Source organism: Aquarana catesbeiana, linkage group LG04, assembly GCF_042186555.1.
Source record: "Aquarana catesbeiana isolate 2022-GZ linkage group LG04, ASM4218655v1, whole genome shotgun sequence".
Taxonomy (NCBI): Eukaryota; Metazoa; Chordata; class Amphibia; order Anura; family Ranidae; genus Aquarana; species Aquarana catesbeiana.
Genome location: NC_133327.1, coordinates 647,088,991 through 647,115,333, shown reverse-complemented (window position 1 = coordinate 647,115,333; position 26,343 = coordinate 647,088,991). Strand labels below are relative to the sequence as shown.

Below are 26,343 nucleotides of genomic sequence, written 5' to 3'. Positions count from 1 at the left end.
GTTTACTCTGCTCTTATTTGCCTAGAACCCTAGATGGTCAGGCCACGACCAAACTGTCACCTTGCTCATCCCAAGTAGTCATACACATACTTTGCTAACAGTTCACACTTCTGTTCCAATTTTTTTCTCTTCTTGCTCAGGCTTTTACCTGAATCATCTGTATGTTCTCCATATTTATAAAGTACTGGACAGTTATTTTGGAGAAAAAAAATGTCCCTTTTACCTGGAGATCCTATGCATGAAGGTAAAAAACCTGTGTGCTGCTCCCCCCACACCCCACTAATACTCACCTGAGCCCCCTCTCGATCCAGTAATGTGCAAGAGAGAGACTTGGCTGACTCATGACTCGCTCTCCTCATTGTCTGAGACAGCAATTGGCTTCCACTGCTGTCAATTAAAGCCAGTGAGCCAATGAAGAGAGCAGTGGAGGGACGAGCTGAGTCCTAGCTGTGTCTTATGGACGCATAGAGCAGGGTTTTAAGAGCGAGCTTGCACCAGTGCCCCCATAGCAAGTGGCTTGCTATTGGGGGCATTGGTCATGGGGGAAGGAGCACCGGCGGGGGACCCGAGAAGAGGATCAGGGATGCTCTGTGCAAAAATCACTGCACAGAGCAGGCAAGTATGATATGTTTAAAAAAAAAAAAAAAAAAAAATACAAAGCCAAACCTTCAATACCACGTTAAAAAAAAAAAAAAAATACGACTGCTACTTTTAAAGACATTACTTTGGAATTTGTTTTTACACTGTTGCAAAGGTTTAGAAATCAAGAGACAACTCACAGCTTGAACAGAGCTTCCATTTTAACTATGAAAGGATATGTTCACCATTCTGAAAGAAAATAATAAATGCACATCTTTTTGCAGGTAAAAAAAAAAATGTGCTTTTTTTTTATATTAGGCACCTGTAAAAGTATTGTACCATGATCAGCAGATCACAGACACAATGCAAGGCTCCTACAGACTGTCAATGTAGCTGCCTGCTCTTACAAGCATACAGTTACACATTGACAGGAAGGAAGGATCAATGAACTACCAAGAGCGCGCATCAGTGCCCTGGTAGTTCATTGAGAACTACAAGCCGTCAGCCCCAATGGCTGATGGTAGTTGTAGTTCTTCCATTCACAGAACTTTTTTTTTTTTTTTTATTTTGACAGCGGGTGCAGGGAGAAGATCCATGGCCCGCTGTCACAACGGGGGACACAGGGGAGTGCAGGGGCTGCTCAGTAACATGTTACATCCTAAATATGGGTGTAACATGTTACGAAAGGTGAACTTATCATTTAATAGGGCAACAGCGGAGTGAATAGAAAGTATATGCGTCTCTGGAGGTCTGCATTAAAGAGAACCTGTTGCTTTGCCCTGAGCAGCTTCATTTTAAAAACGTGTTTCTTTTTATTATCATCCCCCAAAGGATTCCCAATTTGAACTTCAGTTTGCCAGGTTCAACAGTTGCCTTCCCTTAATAAAGGAAATGAAGGATTTTTATTTTTCTTGGAAACTTTCTTCAGATTTTCAACAATGCAAAATGTTTCAGCAGCAATACAGTACTTTTACAATACTCACTTCTAGCAGTCTGGTCCATTCTAGTGTGTGGTCTACAGAGTTCCACAAACAGACCTGCTTGTCCTGAGCACATGTTAACAGTAGATCCTTGAAGGGGTGGGTTGCCAATCCCCAGAGCTCATCTGTATGACCCTGAAAGTATAAAAAAAAATTAAACCCATAACTACACAGCTGTATGCTCATGGAATGCAGGAGCACCGTAGCTTAGTGGTTTGCAATGTGTCCCTCTAGCATGGGTTTCAGTTTAATACCCACAAGTAGGTCTGCAACTAATGATTATTTTCATAATTGATTAGTTGGCCGATTATTGTTTCGATTAATAGGTTAATAACCTTAAAAGTGTGGTGTATAATTTAGTTAATATGTACAGTTTAAAAAAAGGCAATTTATTCTTAAATATCTAATGGTGGTAAATATAAATAACCAATGATGTGGTTAAGGAGCAAAATCTCTAATACACTCTGAGAATAACAAACAGAAGAGATATACTGTATATACTTTTAGAAGAGATATACTGTATATACTATTAGAGGTTGAATCTGGTAAATATCAGACTCAGATCTTTTTTTATTTAAAGAAAAAAAAAGTTAGACTGTTTAACAGATTTTCAAACATAACTGGAATATATTATATGCTGGCCATACAAAAACAATGTCTTCCTTCAAAAAAAAAAAAAAAAAAAAAAAAAAAAAAAGTCATTTTAAGAACGTTCGATTTTCGCATCATTAGTGGGGTCAAATCGAACGTTCGTTTTCAACCACAGTGACAGGAAAATTTAGAAGTAATAGAAAATTGCTTGGTCAAAGGAATTTTAAGACAGTATATGTGGTTTTCGTTCAGAAATTACATTAATTTTAAAACAGAATGTTAAAAGCAAGTGAAAATTTCAAACATTCTTTCATTCAGCGAATGTACAAAAATTTTTCGTCTGAATATTCTCGTTTGAAAATTGATCTGTGTGGCCAGCATAAGGCTCGGTATACACCTATGCAGTTTGCTTTTGATCGGTTTCGACACTGCTTTTTGCTGTGCGTTAAGTACAGTATAGAGCGCCCCAATAGCAAGGTAAAGAACACTTCTGCACCACTAAATTCCTGCCCAGAACTTCATATCCCATGAGGCATTGCTCCTCACACATTCACAAGTTCCCAGGCACTTACTGAGCTGTATGTGTGCTGCACTGTATTTCCTGATATGTAAACAAATAATGCATTCTGTATGCAGGCCAACTAATCGGCTGGCTGATTAATTGATTATAAAAATAGCAATCGATTCATTTCATGGTCGATTAATCGATTAGTTGTTTCAGCCCTACCCACAAGGCTAAGCATTTCTATGTTACCATTATTTTGCGCAGGTTTTTTCTCACAAACATTTTAGGACATGAACTTATGACTATACGCATATGCCTACATGTCTGCGCTTGTATGAATGTGCCAAGGTCATAAGATTGTCAGGAATGATGTGGCTGATCTAACAGATTTCTTAATGGTCCTAGGTTATACAATGACAGTTAGTAATGATTTGACAGAGTATAGATACCGACAACTAATTCAGGTAAGGGAAGCAAGACAACACTGCATTTACCTGAACTTCCACCTGAAAACCGTCATTAAAAGTGCCACGCAAAACAAAATTCCGAGACGTGCCAACTAAGAACTGGTCGGCTTTGCCTTCTGCCACTGCTCTGATGGTGCCATATTGATCTGGAACCTGCAAAATATTGTAAATATAAAACACCCATACAATAAACACCATTGAAAAACACAAACGTATTTTAACAGCTGTACAGTGGAAGATCGGTCTGCGCTGTATAGCCTGCAGGTTGAATGAAGAATCATTTTTATCAGTGTATGGCCAGCCTAAGGAATCTGGGGCACACGTGGTTTTTATATTATTGCGGTTTCAAACCAATGCTAAAAACAGGCAAATAGCACATACTATTTACCATTTATAAAAGTGTGTGCTATTCACAAGAAATGTTTGTTGGTCTTGTTTTCAATCTTGCTTTAAAGCAGAAATAAAAGAAGATAAAAAGCAGTTAGTGCCCCAGATTTCTTACTTTTGTGAAAGAGTGGATATTAGGAGTGTTCCAGGGTGCACAGAGATTGAACATAGAGGAAGGGGAAATTGTCTCTTAAGCCAACCCTTCATTGCTGGCAAGTATGACCAGACCTTGTCTCTAAAACTTAAGAAAACACATATACAGTTGTGCTCATAAGTTTACATACCCTGGCAGAATATATTTCTTGGCCATTTTTCAGAGAACATGAACACCACACAAACTTTTCACTCAGTTAGTGTTTGGCTGAAGCCATTTATTATCAATTAACTGTGTTTACTCTTTTTAATAATAAGCACAGAAACTACCCAAATGACCCTGATCAAAAATTTACATACCCCAGTTCTTAATACCGTGTATTGCCCCCTTAACATCAATGACATCTTGAAGTCTTTTGTAGTATGCGTGGATGAGGCTCTTTATCTTCTCAGCTGGTAAAGTTGCCCATTTCCCATGGCAAAAAGCCCCCAGTTCCTGTAAATTCTTGGGTTGTCTTGCATGAACTCCACATTTGAGATCTCCCCAGAGTGGCTCAATGATACTGAGGTCAGGAGACTGAGATGGCCACTCCAGAAGCTTCACTTTATTTTGCTGTAGCCAATGACAGGTCGACTTGGCCTTGTGTTTTGGATCATTGTCATGTTGGAATGTCCAAGTACGTCCCATGAGCAGCTTCCTGGCTGATGAATGCAAATGTTCCTCCAGTATTTTTTGATAACATACTGCATTCATCTTCCCATTAATTTTGACCAAATTTCCTGTGCCTTTGTAGCGCACACATCCCCAAAACATCAGCAATCCACCTCCGTGTTTTACAGTAGGAATGGTGTAACTTTCATCATAGGCTTTGTTGACTCCTCTCCAAATGTAGCATTTATGGCAAAAAAGCTAAATTTTGGTCTCATCACTCCAAATGACTTTGTGCCAGAAGGTTTGAGGCTTGTCTCTGTGCTGTTTGGCGTATTGTAAGCGGGATACTTTGTGACATTTGCATAGTAATGGCTTTCTTCTGGCGACTCGACCGTGCAGCCCATATTTCTTCAAGTGCCTCCTTATTGTGCATCTTGAAACAGCCAAACAACATGTTTTCAGAGAGTCCTGTATTTCACCTGAAGTTATTTGTGGGTTTTTCTTGGCATCCCGAACAATTTTCCTAGCAGTTGTGGCTGAAATTTTAGTTTAGTTCTACCTGACCGGGGTTTGGTTTCAACAGAACCCCTCATTTTCCACTTTTTGATTAGAGTTCGAACACTGCTGATTGGCATTTTCAATTCCTTGGATATCTTTCACTTTCCTGTTTTATACAGTTCGACTAACTTTACCCGCAGATACTTTAACAATTCTTTTGCTTTCCCCATGACTCAGAGTCCAGAAACATCAGTGCAGCACTGGATGAAAGATGCAAGGGTCTGTCAGGAGTCCAGGAACTCATTGACCTTTTATACACACACACACACACACACACACACACACACACACGCAGATCACAGGTGAGGATGGTTACCTTTAATAGCCATTCAAACCCCTATGTGTCATCTTGTGTGCATGTTATCAGGCCAAAATCACCAGGGTATGTAAACTTTTGATAAGGGTCATTTGGGTATGACGTCCTTGGGCTTCCCGGTCATCTAGGGGGCGCGCGCCCGCCACGCCACTCGGGAGCCGATGAGCATGCCTGGCGGCTGCGATGTCCGCTGGGCACCCACGATTGCCGGTAACAGAGCAGGGACGTGGATCTGTGTGTAAACACACAGATCCACGTCCTGTCAGGAGAGGGGAGACCGATCGTGTGTTCCCAGTACAGAGGGACACCGATCGGTCTCCTCTCCTTGTGAGTCCCCTCCCCCTACAGTTAGAATCACTCCCTAGGTAACATTTAGCCCCTTGATCGCCCCCTAGTGTTAACCCCTTCCCTGCCAGTGACATTTATACAGTAATCTGTGCATTTTTATAGCACTGATCTCTGCTGTATAAATGTGAATGGTCCCAAAATAGTGTCAAAAGTGTCCAATATGTCCTCCGCAATGTCAGTCATGGGAAAAAAAAAAAAAAAAAAAAAAAAAAAAAATCGCAGATCGCCGCCATTACAAGTTAAAAAAAATTAATAAAAAAAATTTGCCATAAATCTATCCCCTATTTTGTAGACGCTATAACTTTTGTGCAAACCAATCAATATACGCTTATTGCGCGTTTTTTTTTACCAAAAATATGAAGAATACATATCGGCCTAAACGGAGGAAAAAATGTTTTTTTTTAAAAAAAAGTTAGGATATTATAGCAAAAAGTAAAGATAGTGTTTTTTTTTTTCAAACTTGTCACTCTTCTTTTGTTTATAGCGCAAGAAATTAAAACCGCAGAAGTGAATACCACCAAAAAAAGCTCTATTTGGGTACAGTGTTGCATGACTGCGCAATTGTCATTCAAAGTGCGACAGCGCTGAATACTGAAAATTGGCCTGGGCAGGAAGGGGGTGAAAATGCCCTGTATTGAAGTGGTTAAAAAGAGTAAACACAGTTGATTCATAATAAATGGCTTCAGCCAACAACTAACCATGAGTGAAAAATGTTTTTGTGTTATCATTTATATTCTCTGAAAAATGGCCAAGCAATCAAATTCTGCCAGGGTATGTAAACTTATGCGCACAAGTGTATATTAAGTGTTTATGCTGGCTGCCTTAAGGTGAATGTAAACATAGCTTCAAAATGTCAGATGGTGATCTATGGACAGCTTTAGAAAATGCAAGATCAATAAACCTGAAAGGTATTTCAATCACGGTTATAGAATCGTCAATATTTACAATAGTGCAAAAACTAAAGCGCATTCATTCTCTCTGTAATTACAAAAAAAAGATGGGAAAAGTCACAAAAAGCCAGGAAGAATGGTTTGGTTTATAAACAGGCATCTTGCTCAGCGATTGATATGCCTTACTTTATAAAGTCGTTATGAAGCAGACATTGATTAAATGAAAGGCACATGACTGTCTGAGAAGGCAGAGATCTCAGGGAGCATGTCCTCACATAAGCTGGAGCTTAGAAGCACTTCTTAAAAGTCATTTCCAAACTTTGCAACTAGGTCATTAGCCAATTAGAAAAAAAGCTTCTTATGATTATATAAAAAAAATACAAATCTAAGGCAAAGAAAAACAACTGTGCATGTAAAGGTTGAAAGATAAGAATTTCCTCCATCCAAACAAAAAATTCTAAAAATAGGATTTTTTCGTCATACTTACCTGTACATCATGGGACACAGTCAGGCTAATATTCATTAGCTACTGGGTTATACCCCATCACCAGGTGAATGGACACTGGTAGACCAAAGGGTCCTCAGACAGGAAGTGATCCCCTATATAACCCCTCCCACACAGGAAGCACTTCAGTTTTGTAGCAAGCATTGAATCTTAAAAAAAAAAGGGAGGGGAGGGATCTCTGTGTCCCATGATGTACTCAAAGAAAGATTTTACAGGCAAGTGTGACAAAAAAATCCTATTTTCTTTTTCATACATCATGGGACACAGAGGTTAATATTCATTACCTACTGGGATGTCCCAGAGCAATAGCCTTGAGGGGAGGGAGACACCCTGCCAAACAATAGCCATCAAAACTTATACCGCAGCACACTGCGGCCGAAAGCCGAATCCTCGGCTGTTCGTTGTGACCGTATGCACTGAAGACAAAGGTAGCAGCCTTACAAATCTGAGCCACAGATACCTGATGGCGAAAAGCCCAGGAGGTTTCTACACCCTTGGTAGAATGTGCTCTCACCCTAAAGGGAGGAGCTTTAAGTTTGGCCTGAATGACCAACTGACGGACCCAATTGGCAATGGAAGCTTTGGAAGCTGCCTGCCCTTTCTTGGGCCCTTTTGGTAAAACATAAAAAGGAGTCTGATCCTTGGATCTCCGCAGATCTAGACAAATAAACCTTGACTACCTGGACAATGTCCAAAGAATGCAGTCGCCTCTCTTCCAGCGAATGAGGCTGAGAGAAAAAAAAGGCAAAATAATGTCCTGATTTAAATGAAAGGCCAACACCACCTTTGGCAAAAAGGATGGAACAGGTCGTAACATGACCCCATCGTGGTGAAAGATCAAGTATAGTTCCCTGCACGAAAGGGCCGCCAACTCCGACACCCTTCTAGCCTAGGTGATGGCCATCAGGAAGGCTAGCTTGCGTGACAGCAAGTCTAATGGAATTTCCTTGGAGTTCAAATGGTCGTTTCTGTAACACAGACAACACCAAGTTCAAGTCCCAAGGACATATAGGTGACGTAATGGGGGGGAAGCAAGCGCGTTAGCCCCTGCATAAAGGTTTGGCTAAGTGAATGGGAGGCTAAAGGCCTTTGGAAGACTACTGATAGGGCTGAAACTTGACCTCTGATTGTACTCAAAGCCAATTTGATTTCCACAGCTGACTGTAGAAAAGAGAATTTTCCCAATCACGTTTTTCCGAGGATGCCATTTTCTGGCTTCACACCAAGCAATACAAGTCTTCCAGACCTTATGATAAATTTTCCTAGTGACAGCTTTTATAGCATTCACTAGGGTAGACGCTACGGTTCTTTAACACCCTGGCTTCAATAGCCATGCCGTCAAATTTAGAGACTGTAAACTGGGGTTGAATATAGGACCTTGAGACACTAGATCGGGGCAACGTGGAAGCATCCATGGCCCGTCTATTGTCAGTCTTACAATCTCCGGGAACCAGGGCCTTCTGGGCCAGGCTGGTGCCACCAGAATGACTGGAACCCCCTCTTTCCGAATCATGCGCAACAAATGTGGACGGAGAAGGATCGAAGGGAAAGCATAAACCAGGGATTACTGTCTCCATGGAACTATCAGAGCTTCTGCTCTGATTGCCAGCGGATCCTTTGTTCAGGACACAAATTGCTGTAGCTTGTTGTTGAACCTGGATGCCAACTGGTCAACCTCAGGCCATCCCCAACACTTGCAAATTTTCTGGAACACCCCTGGGTGTAGGGACCATTCCCCCAGGCAGATCTGCTGGCGGATGATATAATCTGCCTTCCAGTTCTCTACTCCCAGGATATGGACTGCCAATATAAAATCGGCGCATGTCCCTCTGCCCAGGCTAGTACGTGGTTCACATCCTTCAGAGCTGAACGACTCCTGGTACCACCTTGGTGGTTTATATACGCTACTGCAGTGACATTGTCGGACTGAACCCTGATAGGGCAGTCTTGAAGTTCCACCGTCCAGGACCGTAGGGCCAGATGTACAGTCCGTAATTCCAGGACGTTGATGGGCAGGATCTGTTCTGTCCCTGACCATTTCCCCTGAGCTGTGAGCCCTTCTAGGGTCGCTCCCCAGCCCGAGAGACTGGCATCTGTAGTCTGTACTCTCTAAGTTACCGGGAGAAAGGATTTTCCCTTTTGCAGGTTCTGATCCTGCAACCACCAGTTTAGGCGTAATCGTGCCCGAGGCGATGAGCACATTGGATAATTGAGGGCTTCTCCAGATCCAGGCCAACAAGATGTCTTGTTGTAAAGACCTGGAATGGAAATGAGCATAGGGCACTGCCTTGAAGGAGGCTACCATCTTCCCTAGAAGACTCATACAGAGCCAAATGGAGGGTTGTCTGGTGCCGGAACCGCCTTGACCCTGAGACATTTGAGGAAGCAGTCCCTGAGGTTTTAAACGAGGGACGACGAGGGTGCTTTTCTTCACAGGAAGTAGAGAACACTTCCCTCTGGAGATCTTATGGATATATTTGTCCAAATGATTGCCAAATAAACGTTCCCCATGAAAAGGGAAACTGTTTACAAAGAAGCTCGGCTGACCAGTTTTTAAGCCATAAGAGTCTGCGCATATGTGCGAGAGCCAAACGAGAAACCTGCTGTATTGAATCCGTTAAGGCGTCAATAGCAAAACACATCGCTCGAGAAATAACTTTCTTACTTTCAGGCAGATCATCCTCCTGGTTAGGCCTATCAGGCCGTTTGACCTGATCCTTTATGGACTGGCAGATACCAATTGCTGCAACAGCTGGCTGAATAGCTTTACTGGCCAAAGAAAAGGAAACCTTTAATAATGACTCCAATTTCTTATCAACAGGGTCTTTCAAACCCTGTGCGTTATCTACTGGACAAGTCAAGTTCTTGTTTAAGGAAGAGTCTGCTGCATCTACTGCTGGCATGCTCCATTTTTTGATGAACTTTTCATCCAAGGGATATAAAAGGCAAAACCTTTTAGGAGAAACAAAAATCCTGTCAGGATGTTCCCAATCAGCATACACCGCCTGTTCCAACAGTGGGTGTAGAGGGAAAGCCCTGTGCGACCTGAAGAGGCCTCAGAGATCCCAAAGAGGACCAGTGGGGCTCAGTCACTTCTGCAAGAGGCAACTTAAAGGCAGAACGAACCATTTCGGTCAGAGTCAGGATCAAAAGCCTTTGCGACTGAGAGGCAGACACCAACTGGATATCTTCTTGTCCAGATTGCTCGGAAGCAGACTCATCTGATGGGCCCTCCACAGAGTCCTGAGCTTTAAGCTCTTCCCCATCCTCAACCCATTCCTGCTCCAGACTAGGAGGCTCTGGGGAGGGGGATCTGTCACGCTTCCCGCTACCCTGCGGGATGGAGACAATCATGCCAGCAATCCTGTGCTCTAACCTGGCTAGGGCCGAGGACAGTTCATCCTTAGTGATAAAGTGTGAAGCAGCAGCGTTGACTGTAGGAACAATACCAGATAGGCGCAGCGGCTCAGATTGCCTGGTCTTTCAGGGGATACAACACTAGGGATACGACTAGGTTCATCAGGAACTACTGACGACATCGGTGTTCCCTTCCCTGTAGTGTTAGTCCCGCTCCTCTTTTTTGAAGACATTTACTAGCCACAAAGACTACTTGGTGTAGGGTGTAGTATAAAAACACATTAGAAGGGAGACCTTTTAATAGGGCTCCCAAGCCCCTATGTAACAATCCTGCTAAGCACCTTTAGCCTGCCAAGCAACACTTGGTGTCTCACGTGACCCGGCAAGGAAAAAATTAACCGCTGCAAGTGTCTGTTCAGAGCCTGATCTGTGTCCCACAGCTGCCTGGAAGCACCGCATGCTTGGCCTATACAGCTTAAATAAGCTGGGTGTGCGCCGGAACATTCTGTGCGTCGTGCATGTGCATGGTCTCGGTGAACGGGTGCGCTTCGTGTGCCCAGACAAAGGCTACTGCGCGGCGAAGCCGCGTGCACCATGGCCGCCAAACTAAGTCCAGCAGCGCTTTTGCAAATGCATGTGCGCCCTGGAGAGCCAAGGTGAAATGGCGCACCGTCGTGCACCATCATACAGGTAAGAAACTGCCAGACACAAGCAAAAAAGGTGCACTTTGCAAACACCTACAGCTAGCCCAAAAATTCTCCCATATCGTCACCGCACACAGGTCTAGCTAGCCTGTTTGTTACAATCATTGGGACACCCCACAATAATAAGTAAAGGGGTTTCACTTACCTGTCTAGGTGCAGGGCAGCTTAGAAACTAAGATCCCAAACTTCACCCATCACGGCGGGTTCCTGTCACTTGAGGACCTTCAAGGACTGGGTACCCTTTTCACGTTTAGGGTCCACTTCCTTGGACCTGTATAGCACCCTGCAGGAATGCCTTAATGCTGTGGTGTCCAGGATTCCAATTCACAGGGTCCAGCACCTAAAGGCTACATTATAGGCAAAACCTTGCAGGATCTTGAGTCTTGTTTGCAAGGCTCGGGTACAATTTATCTAAGCATATAAGCCTGTGTCAAATGGATCGGATCAGTCAATCCCTCGATTCATTTAAGAACCATTTGTGGGATTAGAGACCTGGAGCTCAGAGAGCTCAAACAAACCGTGCCACCCACCTTGCAGACACTGGTAAAAAACTGAAGTGCTTCCTGTGTGGGAGGAGTTATATAGGGGATCACTTCCTGTCTGAAGACCCTTGGTCTACCATAGAGCTGCACGATTAATCGTCAAGAATCGTTATTGCGATCTTGACTAAAGTGTTTCCTAATTCTTTCTATGCAAAGAATTTTCTCTGCTCTTCTGAAGCCACAGCCCTCAAAAGAAAGGAAGGAAAAAACTGGGCAATCTGCCAAGAATCAAAACTTTATCAGTTTATCTTAAGTATAAACATTGTAACAATTTGTCAATGGAATAGATTTCGTGTGTAAGTGAAAAAAGTTTAACCACGTAAACACTAAACCTTTTTCTTGTTAGAAAATGACTTAGAACCCCCAAACATTATATCTATTTTTTTAGTAGACACCCTAAAGCAGTGTTTCTCAACTCCAGTCCTCAAGGCGCCCCAACAGGTCATGTCTTCAGGATTTCCCTTAGATGAAACAGCTGTGGTAATTACTAAGGTAGTGAAATTGATCAAATCACCTATGCAAAATAATGGAAAGCCTGAAAACATGACCCGTTGGGGCGCCTTGAGGACTGGAGTTGAGAAACACTGCCCTAAAGAATAAAATGGTGGTTGTTGCAATATTTTATATCACACTGTATTTGCGCAGAGGTCTTTCAAATGCATTTTTTTTGGAAAAAATTACTTTAATGAATTTAAAAAACAAAACAAAAACAAAAAAAACACAACACTAACCAGTAAATTAAAAAAGTGAAGTGAAAAAATTGCGATTCTCATTTTGGCCAGAATCGTGCAGCTCTAGTCCACAAGTATCCATTCACCTGGTGATGGAGCATAACCTAGTAGGTAATGATTATTAGCCCGACTCGGTGTCCCATGATATAAGAAAAAGAAACGATTGTGCATGAGAGGTTTTGAAGTGCAACTCTAAAATGCAAAAACATCCAAAGTTTTTGTGCTGTAGACCTGGTCCCATAACTATTTGCTGCAAGTTATTTAATGAAACGTGCCAAGTGTTTATGCCCCCCCCCCCCCCCCCCGTCCTGCATGTTATAGCCCTCATCCCACTAAAGGGGCACAGTTAACTACTGTCTGTACTGACCCAGCTCCTTCGCCACTCCCATTGCTACATAAACATTTATGTAGCTGCCACAGGAGGAGTAAAGGGGAATACTCTACAGCAACAATTGGCAAAAAGTTCTTCCCTATTGCTTACCTTTAATTGGCCATTGGAGTGGTTCTCTCACTGACAGCAACAATGGGACACATTTCCTCCCACTAACACAAACTATGATGCCATATTCCTTTTTCTGACACAAGTAATGGGGTACTATTTCTCTCTCAGACACATATTGAGCACTATTCCTTCTCTCACTGACCTTAATGATGAGGCACTATTCTTTTCCACAGATACTGAGAATGGGGCACTGTTCCTCCCACTGACACCAAGAATGGGCAATGTTCTCCCCACTGACACCAACAATGCGCCCTATTCTCCCCACTGACACCAGCAATGGGGCACTATTCATCCCACTTGTACCAACGACAGGGCATTCCTTTTTCCACTGACACCAAGTATGGATCACTATTCTGTCACACTGATACAATGTGACACTATTCCTCCAGTGATACCATTACCAATGATTGGATGGTAACCCTTACACTGACACCATCTCTTTTCCTGATGCGAACAAAAGGGAAAAATGACTCATATTAACAAGGATGGAGCATATTTCCTTCCACTGACAGCAGTGATGGGGCACTATTCCTCTTCTCACTGACATGATGGAGCACTATTTCTCCCAATGACTACAGGCTTTCGATAATTATTTTTACGGTCAGCGACCATTGATGTTGGGGCATTCTTCAGTCCCATTGGTCACAGTCTTGTTCCTGAATTGGCCACTGGTTTGGAAAATTGGAGAACCCCTGTTACGGAGATGAGATCTGAATCTGCTGGGGCTGGTGGAATCACAATCTAGGATAGTGGCACCCTGCAGCAGTTTTGGGCTTTGTGGATCTCGCCACAAGGTTGACCTTTACAGGTAATTAACATGCATAAGTTAAATGCATATATAATTTAATGGGAGAATTGTTAAAATGACTGGTCAGGTGAGAGGGGCTGATTAAATTAGCATCACAGATAGGGAACTGGTAGTTTTAAGAGAGGCTGGCAGCAAGTGCAGTCTTCATAATACTTTAAATTGGAAATCTAAGCTTACATTTTCCATACTGAACTCGCAATAGCTGTAGACTACTGCCACTTTCTTAAATAAAGAACCATCAGTATTCCTTTAGATGTGCATTCAGCTTTAGGAAACTGATCATACAAGTAACAATGTATACTTCCTGATGGTCACCTAAATATATAAATGTAATTTAAAAATATTTACATATAGAAGCCTTTATTCTGAGTTCCTCTTTAACCTTTTTTACACAGCAAATTATATGAAGCAGCCCATGGTCTTACCTCAATCTCCCTTTCAGGGTTAAGATTGTGATCCCACATAATAATCTTCCTGTCTTTGCCGCCTCCCGTGAGCAGCATACCATTCCTCATCTGACACAATGTGAACACGCTGCCATCATGAGCTTTGATCTGCTTACTTATTTGGTAGACACCTGAAACATAATTATTACTCAGTTAGCAGGGGCATATTCTGACAAAACACTTGCATAAAACTGACAGAATTTTAATTGCAGCACCTAGATAGCCATCCAAATGCCTTGCTAGAAAATTTGTCAGGGGAAATCTGCCAAATGTCTGTAGCACCAAGACCTGAAGCTTCATGTGTGGCTTCCCCAAAGGAATTAAACAGCACACATGTGGCAAGCACTTCTTACTGAAAGGTTTGCAAAGCCACAATGAGTTCTTGAAATTCTGTGTGCAGTATCAAGCACTTCTGATTTTCGGATTTCCTAGAGTACCCATAAATGACTACATACTATCTCAAATGCAAACCAGGTTGTTTGATTGGGCTGTTTATGGCACACCTTGCCTAAAGATTACTGAAGTTTAATGGAAGCCAAGTATAGGAATGACTGGATGGCTGCACACAACATTTGAAAAAAAAAAAAAAGGCTTTATTGTTGAACAAAGTCCATAAAAACAACCACGACTGATCAGGCGGGGGAGGGAAAAGGCAGGCAGACGCATTTCACACAGAGGTGCGTGCTTTCTCAATACCACCAATGGAAGCCAAGCTGGGTCTATGCCCCTATTTAGGGTGTAATATGTTGAGTATCCACCACCTCATCAGGACAGAAGGCGGGGAACCTTCTCCCCGAACCTGCGGTCACCATTTGAAAACCAGGCGGCTGTATGGGGCTCCACCCATATGGCTGTGTCATTCATTCATGGGGTTCTGCGAATTAATGAATTACAACTATCGTCAGCCATTGTGGCTGACGACTGGTAGTTCTCAATGAACTGCGAGGGTGCTGGTGAGCACTCTCAAAGTCCATTAAGCTTCCTGGACTTCGGTAACTGCCTGCTCGTGTCAGAGGTATAGGCAGACAGTGTACTGACAGCCTGCAAGAGCTTAACATTGCACCTGTGATATGCAGGTTGCATATGGGTGCAATACTATATAGGCCCTCAAGAAAAAAAAAAAAAAGTAATAAATGCATATTTTTTTAACTTTTAAAAAAAATTTGCTTTTTTTTTTTTTTTTTTTTAAAGGTAAAAACTTTAAGTGAAGGTAACTTTAAATAAATACACCTTCTGGACACAATATTTGGGGGCAATTATTAATCCTGTCGCAAGGCAAAGCAATGCTAAACAGGAGCAGCGAGACACATCCTGAGACAGACGTATTAGAAGGTTACAGCCCGAGTCATAAATTCCTCGTTTGGCTGCTATAAAGCAGCACTTGTAACAGAGTTAAACCTGGTCCTGACCACTTTTTAATTCAGCATCCGTTTATTGTGGGAAATTTGTCTCTTCTTCAGTAATATACACTATAGTGTAAAAAGTACCTGCCTTCACACACAAACGTTAATGTCATCTCAGTCTTAGTCTGTAAGGTTGGCCCACCCTTTGCAGCTATAATAGCGTCAACTAGTCTGGGAAGGCTGTCCACAAGGTTTAGGAGGATGTCTATATTGCCATTGTTGGGGGCTCGCATTCTCCACTTTAATTTATCCCAAAGGTGTTCTATCGGGTTGAGGTGCGGGCCAGTCAAGTGCCTCCACCCCAAGCTCGCTCATCCATGTCTTTACAGACCTTGCTTTAGACCTTGCTTTGTGCACTGGTGCGCAGTTATGTTGGAACAAGAAGGGGCCATCTGCAAACTGTTCCCACAAAGTTTGGAGCATGAAATTGTCCAAAACGTCTTGGTATGCTGATGCCTTAAAACAGGGGTCGGCAACCCAAGCCGGCGGGCCACACCCAGCCCGCCGCCGCTAAATGCGTGGCCTGTCAGTCATGGCCCTCTTACTGAGCAGGCACCATCAGGGCTGGATCTGATGCACTCTAGGGGGTTGCAGCAGGCTGGCAGTGGTGGAAGGAGGATGGTAATGGCAGTCTCTAGCTCTGGACAACTTGGCACTGACAGCGCAAGCGGGGCTCGGGCTGAGCGGCACCGGTCTGGTCCTGCGGGGAGCACCTTCTGTTCCACCTGTCAGCTAGACTGCCTGTCACTTGTCCACCTGTCACTGAGCCTTCCTGAGGGCGTGCTCTTTGCCAAATGTCGGCGGCTTCACCTTTACAGTCCACCCGCTGCCCAGCCAGGACTCCATGGTGCACAGTAAACTGTGCTGTCTCTGTAGCTGCCTGTGCCAATCCTGTCACTCAATATCTCACACAAATCCTGCGAGTGAGATATTGGAGGCAGGATTCAGAGTGAACAGTGCATCGCTGCAGGGTGCCGACGACCCCTTGTAAAGTAGCCAATACCTGCTGTGGCCACACTAGCAGTCCCACCCTCCGATGTACACACACACACACACACACACACACACACACACACACACACACCCCGAGGTGGTAGTTGGGAGTGTGTAGCTGCAGCAGTCATAACCATTTACAATTCAATTGGAGGACACTAGAGGCTGCAAAATTGGTGAGTCCACTGTGAAAAACACCCCCCCATCCCCAGTCCCCTCAACTTGACAAATGCATATGTCCCGCTCCTCTACTACTCTGAGGTCTCTTACTGTAAAAAGTGCCTTCCTCTGAAAAAGCAATCTACAGACCAGGGGGGTGCTGTGTAATGTAAAGGAGTCCAGAGGTGAGGGGCTGTGTAATGTAAGAGGGTCAAGGAGGTGCAGGGGGCTGTGTAATGTAAAGCTTTGTATTAGTGAAGCACCTTAAAGTGAGGTCAACCTGTACTGTTATTACTATGTTAGGATTATCATCATCTTCATTTATTAACAGGTGAATGTTGCTCTCCATGCATTCACATACACTGAATCTGGCCCTTAAGTGGAAAAAGGTTGCTGACCCCTGCCTTAAGAGTTCCCTCCACTGGAACTAGGAGGCCAAGCCCAACCCGTGAAAAAAAACCCCACACCATGATGCCCCCTCCACCAAATGATTTGGACCAGTGCACAAAGCAAGGTCCATAAAAAGACATGGATGAGAGAGTTTGGGGTGGAGGAACTTGACTGGCCTGCACCAATCCAAATTGAATTAGAGCAGAGACTGCGAGCCGGGCCTTCTCACTCACATCAGTGCCTGACCGCACAAATGCGCTTCTAGAAGAATGGTCAAACATTCCCATAGACACACTCCTAAACCTTGTGGACAGCCTTCCCAGAAGAGTTGAAGCTGTTATAGCTGCAAAGGGTGGGCCAACTCAACATTAAACCCAATGGCTTAAGACTGGGATTCCATTAAAAGAGAAGTCCAGCCTGAGCTTATTAGGCTGGGCTTCTCCTCTGGGTCACAGGAGTGCAATTCGTTTTACCCTCCTGTGACCTGTTTTCAGCGGAAAACAGACTGAAGTCCGATCTCCGCTGACGTCACTGCCATCAGTCGAGGTAGCGCGTCATCCTGACTTCCCAAGTCTGGATCCGCCAGATGCCTTGACTGATGGCAGTCTCAGCGAGCCGATGAGACGGCCGCTCCCCGCCCCACCACAGCTTAGCGCTCCAATGAGCATGGAGGATCAGAGCAGGAGAGATGCTGACTGACAGGCAGCATCTCTCCGCTCGGGGAAGAGTGAGAAACGAGCCATCGGCGGTATTCGGTGGCTCGATTCTCAGTGCAGAGACGCTGGGGGACAGCTTCAGCATCGGTCTAACGTTCCATCCAACTAGTTAAGTATGATAACGAAAAAACAAAAATACCCATACTTCTCTTTTAAAGTTCATGTGCGTGTAAAGGCAGGTGTCCCAGTACTTTTGGCAATATAGCATACAGTATCGGTCTTTGAACTTTACAAACTGTCACACATGGCTGCCTCGGAATACAGATGCACGGGTCTGTAAACCTGTTGCAGAGATTCTGCTGAAGGAGATGCAGACCGATTTATCACAATTTGTGTTGCTTATTTGCTTGATACATGTCCAATTAGTCTGCCGCTTTTTTTTTTTTTTGCACATAAAAGCAGGTAACAAAGGTTCACCTTTACTTTGTTCATGTTGAGCTTTGTTCAGGTTCACCTACTATATGTTTATTTCAGGAAAACTCAAACAATGGCATTCTTGCCTGAGAAATACGTTTATTTTCTACCATCTCTTAAATAAGTATGCAGCATAAATCCTGGAGGAGAAATGCCGAGTCTCCGGATGGGTTTTACAATATTTAGATTTTATAGATTGTGCTGCAAAACAGGAAATGTTGGTATTCTGAAAATTCTTTTGGAAGTGACTAATGGTCCTCAGTTCCTTGTTCTCTCTGCCCTGAGCTATTGAATTCATAAGGCAGGAACAGAAAACCTTTTTACATAATGTAGTTCTGGTGGCCAAATCTCTATGACAATGTTCTTGCAGTAAGAGGGAGATTGTGCTGAGGTTACAGACTCCGAAAGCTGGCTAATTAGAGTGAGATTGATTGGTCTGAATCCAAACAGCCACTCAGGATGCTCTCATCAATTTTTGTTCCAATCCAAGCTTTTCGCTGAAGTGTATTGCCAGACTGACTATCACTTAAAAGTGTTTATAAAGTCTGCGAATTACAGTAAATAGTGCAATTAGCAGTTACTTTGATGCTCACTGTGTTCTGTATAGGATGCTTATTCAGATTTTTTTTTTTCTTTTTTAACTTTTTTTTTTTCAATAGAATGCGTTAAATCAGCCCACTGATCTAGTCACCTGCTCGCATTTGGCGAGTGGAAATAAGTTAAAAGACGAGCGTGGAACAAGGTTGTCAAACGTCCGTTACGGACGGCTGCTGCATGTAAAAAAAAAAAAAAGGCAGCGGACAGGCTTTGGAACAGCGCAGACGCAGTTCCGAGGCCAGCCCGGGCTCAGACAGGGGGCGGGCAGCTGAGTGTATGGTTGGTGATGTCTCGGCGGTGCTTGTTATGAACTACAGGCTACAAGAGGGGCAGCCGGGCCGGCCCGGGGACACGAGGCATGAGTGCGAATGTTTCACATGAGCGCCAGCTGCAGCCGTAGAGCCCTGGACAGTGTGCCAGCCAGTGTGCCCGGAGGAAGAGTACAGTGGAGGCGGGGAGCAGAGACCGGACGAAGGTGGTACAGCTGTCCTCCCCACCAGAGGATAAGACCGGCCGGGGAGAAGGAGTCCCAGAGGGCGGAGCAGTGCCAAGACATGCTGGGAATTTCTAGTTCACCAATAATGTCCAATCAGTGTCTGCAGGAGCTGTGCTTCTACCCTACCTGCCTGTAGAGTGCTGGGACTTGTCTTCCGGCCATCCGCAATCACTCCTCGGAGAGGCAGAATGGAGATTTGTCAATGAAAAATAACAGATCCCTGTTCTGTCAGGGGAGTAGAGAATGATCGTCTGTTCCTAGTGATCAGGAACAGCGATCTCTCTGTACTCAGTCAGTACAGCCCCCCCCAGTTAGAAACATCTCCCTAGGAAACACTTAACCCCTTGATCACCATTAGTGTTAACCCCTTCCCTGCCAGTGTCATTTATACAATGATCAGTGCATTTTTATAGCACTAAACGCTGTATAAATGTCACTGGTCCCAAAAAAGTGTCAAAAGTGTCCGATCTGTCGGCCGCAAAGTCGCAGCACCCCTAAAAAAATAAATAAAAATCGCTGATCATTACTAGTAAAAAAAAATAAAATATAAATGCCTTAAATCTATTCCCTATTTTGTAGGCGCTATAACTTTTGCGCAAACTAATCAATATACGCTAACTGCAATTTTTTTTTACCAAAAATATGTAGCAGAATACATATTGGCCTAAACTGATGAAGACGTGTTTTTTTACAATATTTTTTGTATATTATAGCAAAAAATTGTTTTTTCTTTCAAAATTGTCGGCCTTTTTTTGTTTATAGCGCAAAAAATAAAAACCAGAGGTGATCAAATACCACCAAAAGAAATCTCTATTTGTGGGGAAAAAAGGACATCAAATTTGTTTGTGTACAGCGTCACACGACCGCGCAATTGTCAAAGTGACGCAGTGACGTAATGTAAAAAATGGCCTGGTCATTAAGGGGGTAAATCCTTCCGGGGATGAAGTAGTTAAGGGAAAAAAGCGGTCCAAACCTGCCTGGCCCTATGTGAAGAAGTAATAGAACCCAGAACATTTAAAAGAACTACAGGCCTCACTTGCCTCAGTTAAAGTCAGTGTTCATGATTCAACAATAAAAACTGGGCAAAAATTGTACCATGGGAGTGTTTCAAGGCGAAAGCCACTGCATTTTGGAATGGGGAGGAATATAACCCGTCATTTTTTGCCATCCGTGTCCTATTGCAGAGATTTCACTTCCTGTCTCATAGCCAAACAGGAAGTGAGAGGAAATCCCCCCCCCCCCCCCCAAATTAAGGGAATTCCTTGGGGACCCCCAAGTCACCAGAACTAGTGTCCACATTGGAAAAACTCTGTTCCAAATTTTGGATTGCCCCCAGAAAAGTAATAGGATTTTCCTTTAATTTCAATGATCATGGTAAACAGGACAAATAAAGAGGCTGAGTCTCTTTAACAGGGGCACAGACCACAATAAAAACCCCTCTCCACACTATGCAAAAATAAAAAGGTTCAATACAGGGCTTTTCCTGCCCTGGCCAATTTTCAGCGCTGTCACACTTTTGAATGACAATTGTGCGGTCATGCAACGCTGCACCCAAAACTAAATTTTTATCACTTTCTTCCCACAAATAGAGCTTTCTTTTGTGGGAAGATATTTGACCACCACTGGGGTTTTTATTTTTTGCTAAACAAATTAAAAAAGACCAAAGAAAAAAAGTTTCATCGTTTATTATAAAATTTTGCTTTCGCCTTCACTGACGGGCACTAATGAGGCGGTATTGATGGGCACTGATAAGGTGGCACTGAAGAGGAGGCACTAATATGCAACACTGACCGTCATTACTGATGGGCACTGATTGGCATCTGTGATGTGCATTGACAGGTGTTACTCATGGGCACTGACTGGCAGATGTGGTGGGCACTTCTGATGGGGGCTGAACTGATAATCAATGCGTTGATCAGTGCAGACTCCCACCCCTCTGACAGGAGAGCCGCCGATCGGCTCTAACCGTCAGCGCAACCCGAGGAAAGCAGTTTACTGGCACTTCCTGGTTACCGCTGTGATCTTCTGTAATTGGTCACAGCTGATTACGTGGTAAAGAGCCTACGTCATAGGCTCTTTACCACAATCGAAGGATGCTGAGTGACACACAGCACCGACTGCCGCGCTGGGCGCCCCAGGGGGAGCACGCAAGCGGCTTATCCTGCTGGACATCCTATGACATCCAGTCAGGATAATGGAGCCACCTTGCGGACATCAATCTGCAAGAGGGTGGGCAGCAAGTGGTTAACTATGAACTTCACCTTTTTTGGTCAAATTTGGTTTACTAAATATACAATTCAAATCATTTTGTTATATCTGTTTAATTAGTGCAAAAAATACCTGATGATCGTTTCAGAAAACTTGTCAGCTGACAACTTCCTCTGCTGACAGTTATCAGTTTCTATTGTTTCCAACTACAGACCCCAGCCACTTTATATTATGTAGAAGAAAAGAGGGAGCGCTCTCCAGAGTCATGTCCGGTTTATAGTAAGTGAGCGTTGTCATCCTAGGACAGGAAGCGTGTTACTGGCATAATCACCAGGTATATAAGAGGAAAAAAGGAAAAAAAAAAAAAAAAAGCTACCGCACGTCTGAACTGGTAAAATACAATATAGCACATCTGTGGTTTTAATTTTAGATAAACTTTAAGAAATGTTTTTGGTTCCTTTTGGGCCCACTCAAAGCCCCACTGGTTATCTTGTCTCAATGGTCCAAATTAAAAAGGTGTTTCTGGCACAAGTACTTAACCTAAGAAGAATTAACAGGGGTACTCCAATACCGTGCAGGTCTTATTTTCTAGGGCAGTAAATTAATTTGCTCATGGTTTCCACCAGGTAGTGCTCTCCCTGGTGTTTGCATAATGAGCACTGTTCATCGTTTGCCAGGCATATTAATGACATTAAAAGAGAAAACACCTAATGACTCATTGCTATTAAGGCTTCAAATAATTGCTTGTGTTCTCTGAACAATTATTGAGACATTTAGCTGAACGCCAAGTGGGGATTTAGAAGCAATTAAAATGTTAGGAGTGGTGGAGAGACAAGCTTGAAGCATTCTGGATAACCTTTTAAATATCACCACACCCACATGCTGGTACATTTCAATATCCTGGAAGACTGATATAATGGTGATATTCACTACCACCACCAATGGCAGAACGTCTTGTTGGGACCACAAGGAAAGGACGCTTTAGTCATAGCAAAGTGCAGCTGTGACTTTTATTGCTGGCCTGCTCTATCTAGTTCAGCCCAGTGTGATTATCCCAACACCTGGTCGAGGAGAGACCCACCTTTCACTCCTTTCCCGGCTGTAGATTCCACTGGAGTTTTGCTCCATATTAACATGACGCCTCCTGAATCTCCAGCAAGCACATCGCCATTGGCTAGGAAAGCCAAGCATTGCACAAACTTTGGTTTCTCGTATTTCTGAAACACAATATAGAAATCATTAGATCAAAAATGAATATTGTTCCCTAAATCGTTTCCAGATTTACTATGAAAAAATTAAGCAATATATATGAGCCAAAAGCTTTTTTCTTTTCATTGTAAATTTTTTAACCATCTATGTCTCACCGAAGATATCTCTCTTCACTTTTTGTCTGTAGGCACAACAGGATATAAAAGAAAATGCTGTGCAAAGTGAGGGAAATAACCTTCTCAAAACAAGTGTCCCCGATGGAAATTAAAAAGGTTTTGGCTTTAGCTACAGGTAAAAAGGGAACTCTTGCCAAAACTATTTTTTTCATATTTGCTAGAATGGGGGAGTATTGGTAACTCTTGCAGGCGTTTATTGTTATGTGGAGAGGAACTAAAGGGGAAAACTACTTAGTGTTGGACACAGAAAATAAAAACCTAACATAGGTACAGCCGCAGGAGGTCGGGACTTGTAGTTCATATACAGAGCTCTGTGTATGACTGATGCAGCCGGACACACAGCTTTCAAAAACAGATAGCTAGTATGGGGAACTTCTCCCTGTAATGCTGTCGGAGGGTGGTATGGGGAGTCGGGCAGCGGCTGCAGCACTGGGAGCATGTTACATGTTCGGGCCTAAAAACGGGTGGAGCATGTAACAAGTTCCCAAAGGAGAACTTTAAGCTGAACTTTCTGCTTCCCCACCTCTGTAATACCTTACACATTTATTATTTTTATTATGATGCATTTTTCATTGCAAAGAAAAACGTTTTGCTGATCCACTCTGTTTTCCCAAATTCCGGACTAAACCCTGACCCCCTGGAGTTAAGCCCCATATACACCTATCCATCTCTCTGTGCAAACTACAAGATCATCCTTTATATGCAACTGCAGAGCTCACACTGAACAGAACAGAAGGAGTGTGGGGCTTAGCTTCAAAGTTAGAGAAATCCAGATCTTGGTAGTAAATTGAAACCAGAATTAGAAAGACACACAAGAGGAAGCATTTCTGGCTAATAAAGGAAATAGCATGCAACTAGTGGCGTCTGCTTTTTGGCAGGACTTTTACTTCAAATAGAGTAAAATGACTGACAGTTTCTCTCTAAGAGAAGGGTAATGTGTATAACTATCTTCAGAATTTACAACTTTACAGATTAGAAATGGACCCATAAATATAGAGCACCACCACTCAAATACCATAAAGTGACTCTTGCTAAAATAAATGCCAAAAAAAGTGTTTCCTGCAAAAAAAAGATAGTAAATACTCATCTTTTCTGGTGCCTGATTTCTGGTATACAGTATTTAAAAGGAAACTACTAGATGATGAAACTTTGGGATCTGTCAGATTGTTAGCGTCTCCCAACTAGCTACAAAACACATAGCAACTTAGGAGTCGGCAGATCAATTTACTGAGAACAGTAGGGTTGCATCGGTGGCGATACTAAGCACTTGCAGGAGTACTTGGTATTAATGCTCTGATACCTGAAACTGATGTCTTTGCGGTGCAATTTGAGCCCATACAAAATTAATGGGACCAAATCACACTGCAAAGAATCACATGTAATTTGAACAGGAATGCGGTGCGATTCCTTTCTGAATCACATGTGGTTTCTGCTACTGCTCCTGTGTGAACCCAGGCTTGTCATAGTTATTTCAGCCTCGGCTCACATAAGAGTGGTGCATGAAACCACATGTGATTCAGAAAGGAATCGCACCGAATTCCTGTTCAGATCACATGCAATTGTTTGCAGTGCGATTTGAGCCTATTCATTTTGTATGGGCTCAAATCACACCGCAAAGGTATTGGTAATAAGTAATGGTGAGCACAAATATAGTACTAATACTGCAGTGGGATAGATGCAGGAGACTTTTGGAACTTATTCCTTTAGTAATAGGGCTGCATTTATCAGGATTACATACAGTATCTCACAAAAGTGAGTACACCCCTCACATTTTTGTAAATATTTTATTATATCTTTTCATGTGACAACACTGAAGAAATTACACTTTGCTACAATCTAAAGTAGTGAGTGTACAGCTTGTATAACAGTGTAAATTTGCAGTCCCCTCAAAATAACTCAAACAACCATTAATGTCTAAACCACTGGCAACAAAAGTGAGTACACCCCAAGTGAAAATGTCCAAATTGGGCCCAATTAACCATTTTCCCTTCCCGGTGTCATGCGACTCGTTGGTGTTAAAAGGTCATAGGTGTGAACGGACAGCAGGTGTGTTAAATTTGTTTTTATCGCTCTCTCTCATACTGGTCACTGGAAGTTCAACATGGCACCTCATGGCAAAGAACTGAGGATCTGAAAAAAGAATTGTTGCTCTACATAAAGATGGCATAGACTATAAGAAGATTGCCAAGACTCTGAAACTGAGCTGCAGCACAGTGGCCAAGACCATACAGATGTTTAACAGGACAGGTTCTACTCTGAACAGGCCTTGCCATGGTCGACCAAAGTTGTTGAGTGCATGTGCTCAGCATCATATCCAGAGGTTGTCTTTGGGAAATATACGAATGAGTGCTGCCAGCTGTAGAGGAAGAAGGGGTGGGGGGTCAGCCTGTCAGTGTTCAGACCATACGCCGCACACTGCAACAAATTGGTCTGCATGGCTGTCACCCCCAGAAGGAAGCCTCTTCTAAAAATGATGCACAAGAACGTCCCCAAACAGTTTGCTGAAGACAAGCAGACTAAGGACATGGAATACTGGAACCATGTCCTGTGGTCTGATGAGATCAATATAAACTTATTTGGTTCAGATGGTGTCAAGCGTGTGTGGCGGCAACCAGGTGAGGAGTAAAAAGACAAGTGTGTCTTGCCTACAGTCAAGTATGGTGGTGGGAGTGTCATAATCTGGGGATGCATGAGCGCTGCCGGCACTGGGGAGGTACAGTTCCAGTGGCAACCTGTGAAGCTCTGGTGAACTCCATGCCCAAGAGGGTTAAGGCAGTGCTGGAAAATAATGGTGGCCACACAAAATAGTGACATTTTGGGACCAATTTGAACATTTTCACTTAGGGGTGTACTCACTTTTGTTGCCAGCGGTTTAGACATTGACTGTGTCGAGTTATTTTGAGGGGACAAAAAATGTAAACTGTTATACAAGCTGTACACTCACTGCTCTAAATTGTAGCAAAGTGTAATTTCTTCAATGTTGTCACATGAAAAGATAATAAAATATTTATAAAAATGTGAGGGGTGTACTCACGTCTGTGATACTGTATATCCCAAATTTATTTTGCGAGTACTTTTTTACCCTTGTTTACAACAAAACATTCCATTTTGCAAAAAAGAGACCAGTCTAAAAATTGGTCCTGTTAGAAACCTGTGGAACAGCAGACTTATTTCAACATTTCAACTTGGTCGTTAATATCAAATGGCCTAAATTATAATTTCTATGCTGATTATGCTCCGCTATACATGCATACTATAATGGTTTCTAATTTGTCTCTCTCTTATCCAACTGTATCTGTGACATGAAAGCTTGGAGTCGTCAAAATTTTCTTTAACAAAACTGAAATCATACTTCTTGGCACCCCCTTTCAATTTTGTAAAACCAGTTCTTTAGCTCTGTTGATGGAACCATACTTGAACTTTGACTACCTGTCTGGTTTTGCATGGAATTCAAAAGCCTAATGCTCACCTACAAGACCATGCACGGCTTGGCACCCCATTATTCATCTGAAATTTCAATACATTACTCCACCCTTCCCTGCTTTAAAAGAGGTCTTCTGAGTGGCCCTCAAACTTGCCTATAGTCTCTGGGAGGAGAGGGCCTTTGCTTGTTATGCCCAA

The 26,343-nt window shown here is 43.1% G+C and overlaps 1 protein-coding gene across 6 annotated transcripts in view; it reads right to left on the bottom strand.

Moving 5' to 3' along the window:
• The window catches only part of EML4 (EMAP like 4), a 264,083-nt gene that overhangs the window by 19,202 nt on the left and 218,538 nt on the right, over nt 1–26,343 (bottom strand). For all 6 annotated transcript variants that reach the window (XM_073628449.1, XM_073628444.1, XM_073628446.1 and 3 more), the window contains 4 exons: nt 22,419–22,554; nt 13,941–14,092; nt 3,150–3,275; nt 1,563–1,694 (listed from right to left, as the gene is read on the bottom strand). In XM_073628449.1, coding sequence (XP_073484550.1) covers nt 1,563–1,694; nt 3,150–3,275; nt 13,941–14,092; nt 22,419–22,554 — 546 coding nt within the window. The remainder of the gene's footprint in view (nt 1–1,562; nt 1,695–3,149; nt 3,276–13,940; nt 14,093–22,418; nt 22,555–26,343) is intronic.